The sequence below is a fragment of the Protopterus annectens genome, chromosome 2.part0 (assembly GCF_019279795.1).
Source record: "Protopterus annectens isolate FY-2018-M chromosome 2.part0, PAN1.0, whole genome shotgun sequence".
Classification (NCBI taxonomy): Eukaryota; Metazoa; Chordata; order Ceratodontiformes; family Protopteridae; genus Protopterus; species Protopterus annectens.
Window position 1 is genome coordinate 196,848,245 of NC_056728.1, and position 15,220 is coordinate 196,863,464.

A 15,220-nucleotide genomic window follows, 5' to 3' on the forward strand; every position below is an offset into this window, starting at 1 on the left:
GGCTCCATCTGTAGGTAGGGAATTTTGGAGTAAGGGGTTCCCGTAGATGCTATGATCAAAGCAGTGGCTACTAAGAAGGAACTTGCTGAGCAAACTTCCTCTGTCCATCCTCCCCTAACAGGATGTCTATGGCATTGGATAGATTTGGTAAGTGTGTATATGCTTCAGCGAACTTTGCCCTTGTGACACTGAACTACTTGGCACACTTTGCAAGACTACAAAGGGACTTGATCAAGGAACTTTCAGAATTCCTTTCAGGGACAACTACTGCCGAGGCTCAATCTTCTGTGGCTTCTCAGTTGGCTACCCTTCAATCTGTTTCAAATTAGTCCATCAGGCTTATCTTGCATGCAGCTGGAGATGCCTCAAGGGCAGTGGGTTCAGGCATTTCCATCAGGAGACATGCTTGGATGCACTTGTGATTTTGCAAAGCCTTTCATGTCATTGTTCGTCAGTGCACCCTTTAATGGCAGTTCGCTGTTTGGCTCAAAAGTGAAAGACACGCTTTCCAGGTGTGAAAAAGATGGAAAGAACTTCTCTACAGTGGGTGTACATTTTTGACCCCCTCAAAGATCTTTTTCTAGGAATCAATGAGGTGGTTGGAAAATGTGGTTCAGGAAGTCTTGGGGTCATTTCCAAGATCCACTTGGAGATGGTTCCCCCAGAGGCAGAGGGGGAACTCAAATGGCCGACAATGCCCACACAGCAAAGAAGGCCCACAGAACCAAGGGTCCAGAGATTCTTTCTCTGATGGACCCGATCAGCACTCCTGAAAGGAGGCCCAATTATTCCCCTCTGGAGGCAATCTGGAGTTGTTTTTTTTGCACCAGAGAGCCTGGCTGGATATAACAAAAGATACTTGGGTGGAAAGGATAGTTTCCAGAGGTTATATTCCCTTTCCCTCCCAACTCCATCTGTGTGCAAATTTCACAGTGTTCCACCAAGTCAGAGGAAAGCAGCAGCACTAGAAATACTAAAACTGCTAGAAAAAGAGTCATCCAAGAGGACCTGACCAGATAGAGCCCAGAACTTACTCACGATTCTTTTAGTGCCAAAGAAAACAGGGACTGGAGACCAATTTTGGATCTCAGCTCCACACAATGTTTCAGATGGTCACAGTTCAGTCTATTCTGCCCTTTTTGGGCAAGGATGAATGGATGTGCTTGGTAGACCTTCAGAATGCGTACTGTCACATAAAAATGAACAGACAATCCAGAAGGTAGTTACACTCCAGCTGGGAGCCAGTTGCCATTAGTTCAGAGCACTGACTTTTAGCCTCACCACAGCCCCCAGGGTGTTCAGCAAATGCATGGCAGTGGTAGCAGCTCACTTGAGACTGCAGGCATTCTGAGTGTTTCCATACTTTGACAACTGGCTCATTACCACTTCGACCAAGCATCTACTAAGAGCAATAGATCAGGTACTCCAGACATGTTTTCATCTGAGGATAATTGTAAATTATAGCAAGTCTCAGTTACAACAGACTCAAACACTGGAATTCATAGCAGCGCTGTTCAACACCATGTCAGTGACAACTTCTCTTCCTCTCTCAAGAGTGCAGACTATCAGATTCCAGGTCAGGAAAATAATTTGCAGCACCAAAATTTCAGCTCAGTTGATTCTGCAAGCCTGTGGGGTAAACATCAGTGGCCATAATTTTAGTTCCTCTAGCAAGATTTCATATGAGAATTTGTGAACAGATGCTAGCAAAACAGTGGCTGATTCTTTATCAGTGCATGACAGCACAAATAAGAATCACTCAAGCATGCAAGAGATGCCTTTGATGGTGGATTCAATTAGATCAGGTTCTACAAGGCTGTCCTTTCACCCTCCTTCAGCCCAAGGCTATAGTGACCACTGACGCTTAAAGATTGGGAGGGCACTTCCTGTGGAAAACTGTCCAAAGCACTTGGGCCCCCACAGAGGCCAACACGCATATCAGTGTTCTGGAAATGAGAGCAGTGTTCTTAACATTGAAGGCATTCCAAGACTGACTCTCTTTCAAGACAATTGCGATCCAGACAGACAATGTGTAGTTTGGTACATCAGCAAACAAGGGGGAACCAGATCTTAGCCCCTGTATTGAGAAGCCTTCAGAGTGAGGCAATGGGTGATTTCTTCCAACTGCTTTCTGATAGCAATGCACATTCCAAGTAAGTTCTACGTGAGCAGGCAAACTGAGCAGGTCCATTTTACTACCACATGAGTGGTCTGTCAACAGGTAAGTGACAGATATTATTTTCTGTCAGTGGGGCCAGCATTGCTACAAATTTTTTGCATCTCCCCTAAGTAACAAGTGCAGCAGATGTTCTTCATCTCACATTGCTGCAGTCCTTACACTTGGGTAGTCCGCTGTCCTCGGTCGGCCCGAATATCAAAGTATTAGGCTGACATCGGTCAAGGCGCTTAAGACTGACATCAGGACGTCAGGGTACAAATGCGCATGACCGACGTCATATCCTCAGTCTTTTTTGCCGCATGGTCCGATGCAGAAGCAGCGTTGCAAGTGCCGCTCGCGTTCTGAAATTTTCGATTCGGAGTTTCAGACCGAGTCAAAGTTGGCTAAGTACCCGCTAGAATATTTTAGTTTTTTCTTGCCTCAGTGGTTTACCGGATGTCAGAAAAAGTGAATAACTGTATTTCTTGTGGGAAGCAGATACCGCATAGAGATTATCATACTTTGTGTATTCCTTGTTTGGGGCCTGAGCACGACGTTGTTGGGTGTCGCTTTTGTGCTAGGTTTAATAAGCGCACTATTAAGCGAAGGTTAGATTGTGCCAGGTTGGTCTTCGGGAAGCGGTGCAATTACAATATGCCGTCGGATGCTCCGACGCCCGCTTCTTCGAAGAAGCGCAAAGACAAAGCAGCTAAACCCAGGCAAGAAGAGTCGTCCGCACCAGACGCCGGTTCTTGAGGTGTCAGTGGAACCGGTGGTTCCACCGAGGCTTCTCTGGAGTCCCAGGGGGAGACTTTGATATTGCAGGATGTGGCCTCTCAGGAGGCAGGTCAGGCTGAAGGGGCTTCTCAGGTTACTGTACTCCCCTCCCTTCCTAGGGTGGTTAGGCCCTCTCCTTCTGTTTCCAAGGCTTCTCCCAGAGGCAGGCCAGGTTTAGCTTCTGTTGGTGTCACTCCTAGTTCTTCAGGATCTGTGCCCAAGAAGCACATGCTCAAAATGGCAGAAGATTTAATTACTTTGATTAGAGGTTCTTTGCCCTCCTGATAAGAGGCCTAGGGTGGAACCAGAGTTGGGGAGTTTTGAGCAGGTTTCGATGTTTCAGAGTCTTCGGCTGAAGACTTGCAGGAGTATTCTCCTTATTCTGATTCTGATGTGGATGATTCTACTCCTTCTGCTTCTCCTCCAGAGGATTTTTCTTTTCAGAGACTCTTCATTCTATGAGGGAACATTTTAAGTGGGAAGGTCAGGACTTCTCTGATTCCAGGAAAAGGCTTAGGGATTTTTTGCTTTTACCCCAGCATAGGCCTTTGGCTATTCCTCCTGTTCTGGATGTTGTGGAAGATGTGTTTGCAGAGGCTTCACTTAATCCTGATTCTTTGCCTCCTGCTCCTGTTAAACCGGACAGGTATTACAGGGTGCCTGAAGCTCATAAATATCTGTATAAGAGTCCTAGGGCAGACCCAGAAACAGTTAGTCAGGGATCTAAGGGTGTCAAGGCCTCTGTGGTAAAAAATCCGGTTCCTCCAGATAAAGAGGCCAGAGCTTTGGATAGATGGGGAAAGAAAGTCTATACTTCTTCCACCTTAGCTATGAGGGCTTTGAATTGCCAGTTTCACATGTTGAAATATCAAAACTATCTTCTTTCTCAATTGAAGTCTAAGGTAGATGCTCTGGCGGAAGGCATTGAGTGTAAAGAATTACAAGATTTGGTACATGTTTCTGAACAGGTGGGTAAGCATTCTTTACAATGTGGATTTGATGCTGTACAGGCCTCGTCTAGGGTGGCTGCCACTGGGTCAGTTCTTCAGGCACGCCTGGCTTAGGGATCAGAATTTATCTGACCATGTTAAGACAAGGATTTTAGATGCTCCTTTACAGTCTGATGTATTGTTTGGTTCACCTGTGGAGGCAGTTTTAAAGAAAATGGAAGACAAGGCTAAGTCTATGCAGACTGTTAAAGATTTTTTGCAAGTTCAGCCTCCAAGTTTAGTAGGAATTGGCCTGCTAAGGGGTGGACGTACCCTTCTTATGATTCACAGTCTAGGGGAAGATCTAGACGTGGTAGGGGTAGAGCTCAGGGCTCTTTCAGACCTAGAACAGGGAGTTCACCTGCACAGTCTTCGGGTGAGGGCAGGGGCCAGTCCTTTCGTAAACAGGCCCAATGACCTACCTTTTCAGCTGCCAGAGCCTTCTTGTCTGGCAGCACCTTTGGGAGGAAGGTTGGCACTCTTCAAAGAAAATTGAAGTTTAATCACCCAGGACAGATGGGTATTGGATATTATACACCAAGGTTACAGGTTTTATTTCCATACCTTGCCTCCTTTCAAAGTTCCTCCTCAGCAAAGAATAGAGGCTCACAAACAAATTTCTCTGCTGCTGCAAATAGGGGCCATACAGCCGGTCCCTCTGCCAGAAGTAGGCCTAGGATTTTATTCTCGCCTGTTCCTAGTACCAAAGAAGGGGAACACGTGGAGACCAATTTTGGATTTATCTATCCTCAACACTTATCTGGACATTCCCAAGTTCAAAATGTTGACGTTACAACAGCTTTTACCTCTGCTGGGCAAAGATCACTGGATGGTGACTCTGGATCTCAAGGAAGCTTACCTTCATGTTCCTATCAGGCTAAGTTGCAGGAAGTATCTGCGTTTTCGAGCTGGGACTTCTCATTATCAGTTCTCTGCATTGCCCTTTGGCTTATCTACTGGGCCCAGAGTGTTCACAAAGGTTCTGGCTCCAGTGATAGCTTTCTTCAGGCTAAAAGGAATACAGATCTATCCTTATTTGGACGATTGCCTGATTCTGGCCAAAGGAAGGGATGAGCTTCTTCATCATTTGCAATACGTGATAGCAGTGCTAAGATGCCTGGGGTATTCTGTGAACGAAATAAAGTCCAGTCTAGTACCCTCTCAAGACATGTGCTTTCTGGGTGTGAGACTGAATACAGCATCCCAGATGGCCTTTTGACCCCGGACAAACAAAAGAATCTTTCCCTTTACTTCCATCAATTGTCTCATCAGTCCAGGCTGACTGCAAGGACAGTCCTTCAAGCCTTGGGGTTCATGGCATCTTGTATTCTGGTACTTCCCAATGCCAAACTGCATATGAGGAAGCTACAATGGTATCTCAAAATGTATGGACACAGCACTGCCAAGATATGGACACTGTCATTCAGATAATACCTTGCATTCAAAAGGAATTTTTGTGGTGGGCTCAGGAATGTCACCTAAACAAGGGACTCTCTGTGACCCGGCCAGAGGCGAGTCAGATTCTAACGACAGATGCCTCAGACAAAGCTTGGGGAGCTCATCTAAATGGAAAGTGGATACAAGACACGTGGCCTGCCAGACTTCAACATCTACATATCAACTTGAAGGAGATGTTAGCAGTCCAATTTGCATTAATAGCTTTCAAGGATTTACTTCTTCCAGGGCAGGTGTTGGTTCTAACAGACAACACAACTGTCATGTGGTACATCAACAAGCAAGGGGGAACACATTCTTATCCTCTATGCAGGCAAGCAATGATTTTGTGGGAGACTGCTCTCAGTTTACAGCTCAATCTTCAGGCAAGGTTTCTGCCGGCAGCACAGAACTCCTTAGTAGATGTGTTGAGCAGACAAATTATGGATCCCCACGAGTGGAAATTGGATCCTCATGTATTTCAGAAATTGACAGTGTTATGGGGAACTCCAGACATAGATCTGTTCGCTTCTCCACTAAACTACCAGCTGCCAAAGTTTTGCACAAAAAGGTTTCATCCCACAGCTTGGAAAGTGGATGCTCTTTCTTTCAATTGGAGCAATCTTCATGTGTATGCCTTTCCACCTCTGCCTCTCCTCCCAAAGGTACTCCTAAAGGTCAGACAGGACAAGCCAAAGATGATTCTAATAGCTCCAGATTGGCCTCGACAGCACTGGTACCCATTACTGAGAAGTCTGGTCCGGGAGCCTCCATGGCCTTTGCCTTGATTCCACACCTGCTGTCTCAAGAGAACAGTCATTTACTCAATGTCAAACTTCACTCTCTTCACCTAACAGCCTGGCATATTCTGTTTTAAACCCTGGAGGGTCTCAGCTTCCGCAGCAAGTTTTGAATGTTATTTTGGAGGCCAGAAGGCCTAGTACAAGGAAAGTATATGCAGATAAATGGAAGAGATTTTTATTTTGGAGTGCAGCAAAGGAATTTGATGTTGCTAAGCCTAATTTAAGTGTGGCTCTTCAATATCTTGCTGAGTTACTGGACAAAGGATTGTCCTTCTCTTCTATTAAGATTCATGCTGCAGCAATTTCTGCTCACTATGACTGTGATTCACCATTGTTTTCTCATCCTTTGTTTAAGCAATTCCTTAGAGGGGCAAAGAATATAAGACCCCCACGTAGAGCTCCTACTCCTGCTTGGGATCTCAATTTTGTGTTGGAGAAACTCACTCTACAACCTTTTGAGCCTGCAGCTACTGCCGAGTTGAAATATTTATCATGGAAGACTGCTTTTTGTTGGCCATTACCTCTCGAGAAGGGTTTCTGAATTACAGGCCCTTATGGCAGTTGAGCCTTTCTTAATTTTCCATAAGGACAGGGTATCTTTACGTACTAATCCTTCCTTTATGCCTAAGGTGGTTTCTAGTGTGGCTTTAAACCAAACTATTCATTTGCCTACTTTTTATGCAAACCCCCAAAATAAAGGGGAAAAGATTTTGCACACCTTGGATATACACAGGCAGTTACAATATTATTTGAGCAGAACTAAAGGGTTCAGGCAGTCTCAGCAGTTGTTTGTTTCTTTTGCTTTGGGTTCTCAGGGCAAGCCTGTGTCAAAACAAACTATTTCTAAGTGGATTGGGTTGTGTATTGCTTTCTGTTATTCCCATCATGGTAAGGAGGTTCCAGTTGGGATTAGGCCTCATTCCACTAGAGCTACTGCCACTTCTACAGCTTTTTTAAGGGGGGTGGCAACTAAGGATATTTTGGAGGCAGCTACTTGGAGTTCAGTGCATACTTTCTCTAAGCATTACCACCTTCCACTTTACTCTAAATCTAGGGCTGGGTTTGCCACTGCTATTTTACAGGGCATTCTGGCAGCTCCTACTACTTTATAGTTTTGCCATCCTCCCTTACCTCTGCTTTGGGATTCTACCCAAGTGTAAGGACTGCAGCAATGTGAGATGAAGAACATAGTACAGTTTTGTACCTACCATAAATGTAGATGTTCAAGATCCACATTGCTGCAGTCCAATTTACCTCCCTCCTTCCCTCTGTTGTTGGAGGCGGTTGTGTGGTTTGGGTTGTAAATATTGTACATATTGTATATATTGTTCATAGGATTAGTGCAAGGGTGGTTGGTTGTTTTGCTGTCTTTTGGTTTTGACCTTTCTGTTTAGGGTCTTCTGACATCTGGGGCAAGAAAAGACTGAGGATATGACGTCGGTCATGCGCATTTGTACCCTGGCGTCCTGATGTCAGTCTTAAGCGCCTTGACCGACGTCAGCCTAATACTTTGATATTCGGGCCGACCGAGGACAGCGGACTACCCAAGTGTAAGGACTGCAGCAATGTGGATCTTCGAACATCTACATTTATGGTAGGTACAAAACTGTACTTTTCTTTACCCTGATCCCTCCACCAGGGGAATTGCAGGGGGAACATTCTACTCAACGATCAGCCCCCCTGTCTTCTCTCTGTCAACCACCCCAACTCCCCTAATTCCAAAATTCCTATAGAAAGCTGCATGGTTGAAAAGCAAAGTCATCCTCATTGCACTTTACTAGCCTCGACAGATTTGGTTCCCCTTCCTTTGGTCTCATCTACTTTACCCACCTTGGATTCTGGATCTGATTCCAGACCTTCTATCTCACCTGACAGGTGTGATTCACCGGAATATTTCAAACCTTAAGCTAACAGCATGGTTTTTCCAATTCCTTTAATAGCCAGAACAACCAATGCTCTCTTCCTCTGTCCATCACATTCCTTTATCTTCCCATAAAGCTGCTTCTACAAAACTGTGCAGAAGTAAATGGAAAAGGTTATTTTTTTGGGCTCAGCAAAAAACATATTAATCCCCTTCTCAGCTCCTGTACAACATGCTATTGAATTTTTGGCAACAGTTTTTAATGAGGGAGCTAGCTCCTCAACAATTGGAGTTCATTGAGCAGCAATCTCTAATTTTCATATTGGATTTGAGAATTCTTCTTTGGCTTCATCTAAGCTTTGTAAAGCTATTTTGAGAGGTACCTTCAAACTTTGACCTCCATATAAATATCTTAGTCCACCATGGGATTTAACTTTGGTGCTGCAGGCAATAATTCATTCTACCTTTGAAACAGTGGCTAAATGTGATCTTAAATTCCTGACCTGGAAAGCTATCTTTCTTGTAGCCACTAACTCTACTGGAAGAATTTCTGAACTTCAAGCATTGTCCTCTAAACCTCCTTACTGGATTGCTCATAAGAATAGAGTAACATTACGTGCCAACACTTCTTTCCTTCCTAGAGTGGAATCAGAATCTAATATCAACAGTCCATCAATTTGCCAGTTTTCTTTCCAAACTTTACAAACAAAGGTGAATATATGTTGCATGTATTGCTTGTTCACAGATAATTATGTCCTTTGCTTACATCAAACAAAAGAAATTAGGAAAACAGATCATTTTGTATCCTTTGCAGCTTCTAAATTGGACAAATCATTTGCAAAGGTGACTCTAGCCAGATGGCTTACAGACTGACTGTGTATCATTTGTCTACAAGTTGGGTGTAACCTTACCAGAACCTTTGAGTCCATTCAACTAGGCCCATGGCAACTTCCTCAGTGTTTCTTAGGTTTACCTTCATATTGTTGGAAATGACAATATTGATCATGCATTTGGGTGAATCAAATGTGCGAATTTCAAACTTCGACATTCTCAGAAGTTCAAAAATCAGCAAATCAAACAGTTGATTTTCGTATTAAAATGTCAGACACACCGTAATGCTGCGCCCTCCCACACCCCCCCCCTACTTTAATATACTAACTTCGAGATCGCACTTCAGTGGGGAAGGGGATCATTTCCCAATTCCTGCTAAAGCGCAGTCCTCACCCACAATGTGGAATCTGCAAGGAGCAAATGCCAGTGTGCATTCGCCCATTCGGACAATTTTTTTTTCGAGGTTTTTGCCACTTTGAAAAGCTTGTTTTGCACAAAGTGGATTCGCACGAGTGCATAACGCACTTATGAAGGTAAACCATTTCTTATGTAGGGCTTCCATGGATGATATATGTGTGACTGCAAGGGCCAGTCCTCATACCCTTACCACTCATTATAAACTGGATCTGGTCTTGAGGGGGAGGTTAGAGTCCACCTGGGAATTTAGGTAGCTGGGTACTCAGTTTCAACAGTTGAGGATAGAATGAAAATTGACAACATCAGATAGAGGTTCTGTACTTACCATAATGTTCCATCTGTGTTGTCCATTTTCATTCGTCCTCAACTTCCCACCCACCAACCCCCAACCTTGCTTACGAAGGATTTCTGTAAGAACGTGTGATTATAAAGACACCACTGTCCTCCTTGTTGAGCTCCAGATATGGCTTACTCTCAACATTGTTACAGTATTTCTTTCCACCTTTTGTAAAATAGTTAACAAGATCTGGGGTATGTTAGGGGTTGGTGCATTATGGATAAGGGAGGAGCTCGAGTGTTTTTTGATGGCCACAAGCTATAGTGATGTCCAAGCTGGATCAGAGGATTGGATCCGAACCCAACAGCTGAAGAAGGAAAATGAACATCACAGATGGAACACTATGGTAACTACTTAACTTTTTTATTCTCCATCTATCTCTACGTTCTACCCACCACCCCCTCCGGTTGTACCTTGTAGACCTAAGCCTGAAGTAATTCTCCAGACCACTTTTTACCCCAATGCATTAGTATCCTCTACGGAACAAACTAGATCTAAGCAGGACCACACTACATTATGGGAGACTGAGTTTGATTGCTGGAGATGCTTGAGTGAAAAGTTTGTGGGCTCAAATCTGCCACGAGAGTGGATTATCCAACCATCAAGGTGGATGGAGAGGGACAATAAAGATTTATTCCTGTAGTTAGTACACAACTTTCATTTTTGATTGTTAGCTTACCTTTTAGATAGAACTATCTGCTCACCTATAGTCAAAACCAAAGTAGGTGGCCACAGTCATGTAATTTTAGTCTCTCTGTGGGAGAATGACTGCTGCTTAAATCTATAATTAAGGTCCCCTGTAAATATGTGGTAATGTATCCTTATGATGATGATATCACTGTATTTAATCCTACATCATGATTTTGTTGTGCAAAGTGTTCCTATTGTATTATATCTGTATTCTAAACTTGAAGGCCAGTGTTAGATAACGGTTTCTAAAATGTCTTTTTACCAGTGTACCTAATGTGCTTAGTTTATTATCATATTATATTGATACGTTTATCCTCTGGAGGAGATTTCTTGGGTTATTCATGCAAGAACACCATCTTTTTTCAATAGAATTTACATAGTGAACTTACTGACATATTTGAACATGTAGATGAGAGCAGTCAGACCTTGCAATACAAAAGAAAAGGGGGAAAAAAAACTTAACTTTTGCATTGCTGATGAGTTTTATTTGTAGTACTTTAAATTAGCATATGCAGACTGCCTTGAGTGACCATGCTTGCTGTAATTCCTTGCGTCAAGATCAGTATGTGGATCTGGTGCATAATATCATGGGCAAGACCCCTCACGCTCTCATTTCTTCAAGTTTTCCCCTTGAGATATAGTCAGAAATGGAACATCCCTGTTTTTGGATAGAACCACGACTAAGTATTGTTGAGGGATTGGCGGCATCTCCCACCCCACCACACCACACTCAACTAGCCAAAATATGCTTTGAGGTCATACCATTTCTGGGGAGGAGGGGGCAAACTAGATGAAATGGGAGATTTTACAAGTTTGCTTCAACAAAGACGACTAACACCACCTACCAGTATGTTGCTTGTGTGGAATATGTTAGGTTTTACTGTGATCTCTGTATGGCAGGAGATATATTTTGATATAACCACTGCAGTGTTGCAGCTGTGGTGTTTTAATTGTCCGTTAATGCTAATGCTCTCAAGGTTGAAGGACTGGCCAGAATTAATGGAAAAATGTGCTTCAGGATGGTTCTTTCACCTTGTATACTTAACCAGTGAGTAGATTCAAGGATGGTTGTAGTCATGAGTTTGGCATAACGACTAAGGTCTTCACCTCATAAACACAAAGTACAGGATTTAATTCTGACCTTGGGTTGTTGGCTAGGCTTAAAATAGCTCTTAAGGGCACTTAGCATAGTAATTGTCCTATGAATTTATAATCCATCATATTATATTTCCAGTTGCAAGCATGTTATTGGACATTAAGCTAGATAAATCTTGAGGGAAGGAGTTTGTGGTTGAACTGTGAGGGTATCAGCATTAAGGTTGAAGGTTTACAGGTAAACACACTGAAGTAGAAAAGCAAGACTTGACTGTAAGCTTTAATTATGAAATGCAAGTTTAACATCATGGTGATGGGAGTGAATTATTTTTGTAAATTTTATGCTACATGTCCATTCCGTTACCCTTTTTGTACTACTGTCAAATTCACCTATTAGAATGTGACAGTGGATTTCTAACTGTTAACTATTAATTGATCTAGGTTCCTGCCAACAGGAAGGGCCACAGTGCTGCTGTCTACAATTCGTTTATGTACCTTTATGGTGGGTATGTTGACATAAAAGGAATCTCACAAGAGTTTTGGTCATTTAGCTTTGGTAAGTATGATCTGTCAATTTAGTAGTGTGTGAGCACAGACAAAACTGTGCTCCAAAATTATATATGGTTTATTACACTTGTGGAAATTTGTCAGTCAGAATAAGATGGATGATCATGTGTTCCTTGAGATTACAATGGTATTCTTATTGTTTAGGGAAAAAGTTAGGTTTTAAGTACATATTGTAAGAGTAAAATCTGGACTGATATTTCATTCTGTGGTCTTCAGAAATGAACTATAACAAGAAAGAGAACATTAGTTTTTTATTCTGAATTGCTGCAGACAGTAGTGGAACAGGGATTGTGCAGTTGATAGAGTTGTTTAACCCTTCACAGAGCAATAAAGTAAGACATTTAAATGGTACATGCCTAACAGCAGTGTTTCTTTTTTAAACAAGAAACATCTTTATTGCATTATCACATCTGATGTTATCCTTTTCATTCTTTCTCGACAAATGGGTTACAGATCTGCTCCTTGGATCCAACTCATACCCATACTTTAGACTTTGGATCCAAATCTTGAGCTCTTCCCTCTACCCATAATACACTAGTCCATCGTCAGTACCTTAGATCTTGTTTGTCGGCATCATGCTCAGACGTAGGGCCCTTCTCTCGAGCATTTTTGTCAAGTTTTTGTAAGTGACAGTCAACTATATTTTCTAATATTCCACCTTTTTTTTCTACAACCTTCCTCTTAGCTTCTGGGTTCTTTTTCTGCATCAGAATAGTTACTATATTTTATTATATTATATTCTTATTTTATCATCATTGGTAATCCTCTTTCTATACCCTTTTGTCTTTTCTACACTCAGTTACAGGGTAATTATTTTTTTACAATTGCTGGTAATTTCTATCTTTCCAAAATATTTCTTTAAAAAAAAAAAGTCTTATTCTTTTATACTTTTGTCTCATTGTACCAGTCTTGAACTGTCATGGCTGACAGGGTTTAAAAAAATGCACTTGTGGGCACAAAATTCCTAGCTTGGATGCCCACAAGGAGTGTGTATATTGTCTCAGAGCAGCTCATCTAAACACCATCTGCTCTGTATGTGCTGCTTTTAACACAAGGGTGTTAGCTGATTGACACAGCAAACTTATTTTGTAAGGTCTACTTCCACCTTCAGCTACTATGGGGGGCTCAAACCCCCAGTAAAACTTCTAGAACTCCTTCAGAGCATGGAAAGTGCTCCCATCGAAGTCCCCAGGACTTCCTCAGAACTGCCTCGAAATGTTGCAGAAATATCGGATGTGATGTCCTTGGACCCAAAGGCTTGTTTCAGATCCAAAATATTTGGATCTTCAGCAGGCCCCACAGCTGAGGTTTTGAATCCCAAGCCCTCAGATCTGAAACCTAGTATGTCATATACTCCATGAACTCGCTCTCTAGAGTTCATTTTGAATCCAGCCTCCCCTAAGCTCCATTATGCCTTCATGCAAATGCCCAAAAAGCACTCTAGGCCCCAGTCCACCACATTCTTCAGATCCTCCAGAAGTCTTTCCAAAGCTTATATGGATAGGATGAAGCGGAAGTTCCTCGGAGCTCAAATCCAGATGGGGATCATTTTGGCTCTATCCCCTATTAGGTCCATGAATCTGCAAGCCACTACTCACACAGTACTATGTCTTTCTCTGATCAGTCCTTCAGTTTTGGATCCCCAGGATCCAAGACATCCAAAGAAGATCTGAACAGAATCACTTCCTTGACTCTGACAGCATCGCTGAGCTGTTCTGCTCCTGCTCCTATTCCTTGGATCAGAACAGGTCCTGGAGCCAAGGCATCATATCTGTGAGGTCTGAATCTACTCTGATGTTATCTGATCCATCCCTGCCCCTTGGAGCATCGGGGTTGAACAGCTTGGGTCCAGTTTCCTCCTGCAGGCACAGATCCAGTCGGGGTCGTAATCTACCTGTACCTGAAGTCTCTGCTCTGGTACGTGTGGCCATAGCTTCTCCAGGTCTGTCTGCCTTTGAGGTTGTGGAAAGGGCCTTTTCTGTTTCTAGATATTTCATCTCTCATCCCTTGACTCCATTTGTTTTTCCCTCTTCGGTTCTGAGCTCTGAGTCCATCAGGCCTATTCCACAGGGACAGCCAGTTCCAGCTAGCTTCCAGTCAGTCCCCATAGAAGAAACCCCTCTTTTGATACCTCCCCTGAACATCCCCCCGAGGAGATCCATCTGAAGAGGATGTGCAAAAGGAAGCACATAGATTTCCTGTTGGAATCTCTCACTGAAAATAATGATTTCCAGGAAGGAGAAGGGTCCCTTGCATCGCCACCTTTGGAGACATATTAGAGATCCTTAGAAAGAAAGGTGGTCTGCCTTCGATAATGGTCTGCCTTCGATAATCCTTCTCCAGAGGAAACAGTATTTTTTTAAGCTTTTGGCACTGTCCCATCTAAGTCTCTGGTGACCCCCCCCCCCCAAGGCAGATGAGCTCATTGATTGTCTGTTGCTGAGCATGGAAGGAGCCAAAGGAGCCACTTCATTCTGCCATTTCTTTGCAGGGGCAACTGGATGTGCTCTATAGATATTCAGGATGCGTGCTATCTTATCAAAGTAATACCAATTTACAGCCCTGCCCTTTAGACTCACTACAGCCTCCAGGGTGTTCACCAAATGTATAGCAGAAGTGGTAGCTCACTTGAGACCAAAAAGAGTGTTTCCCTATCTGGACAACTGGCTCCTCACCACCCTTTCTATGCATCTCCTTCAACAGTCCAGGGACTGTTTGCTCCAAATTTGTCATTCGCTGGGAATAGCAATCAATTATATCAAGTCAAATCTGACACCAGTACAGAGTTTGGAGTTTACTGGTGCAAATCTCAACACAAAGCAAACTGCACCCTTACCAACTCATCATGTGTATATAGACTCTCAGATCTCAGGTTCATCAGATTATTTTTCTATTCATCTCCTCCAGCACTGGAATCTATGGCAGCAGCAATAGTACTACTATGTTTAGCATGTTACTATATGCATGTTCTTCAATGCACTCTAGCTGTTCAGTGGTCTGTTCTTCAACAACCCGTCTTTTCCAGTTAAGCTTGCACTGATTTGCAAACACCATATCCATTGATGGATCCAGTCGGAAGAAATTTATCTAGGCCAACCCTTTGTTTTACTACTGCCATTCAGCACTGTGACTACGGATGCCTTCCAGTTGGGGGGGGGGGGGGCATTAAATGGAAAGAATGGTCCAAGCAAGGCACATGGGTTTCTCAAGAGACCAATTAAGTTGTCAGAATCCTGAAGATGAGAAAAGTCCTAATAACGT

General features: G+C 43.1%; 1 protein-coding gene across 1 annotated transcript in view; it reads left to right on the forward strand.

The window, feature by feature from the left end:
• The window catches only part of LOC122793018 (tip elongation aberrant protein 3-like), a 1,132,520-nt gene that overhangs the window by 658,083 nt on the left and 459,217 nt on the right, over window positions 1–15,220 (forward strand). Inside the window, exon 5 of the mRNA XM_044060662.1 lies at window positions 11,834–11,948. Within this exon, the coding sequence (XP_043916597.1) occupies window positions 11,834–11,948 (115 nt within the window). The remainder of the gene's footprint in view (window positions 1–11,833; window positions 11,949–15,220) is intronic.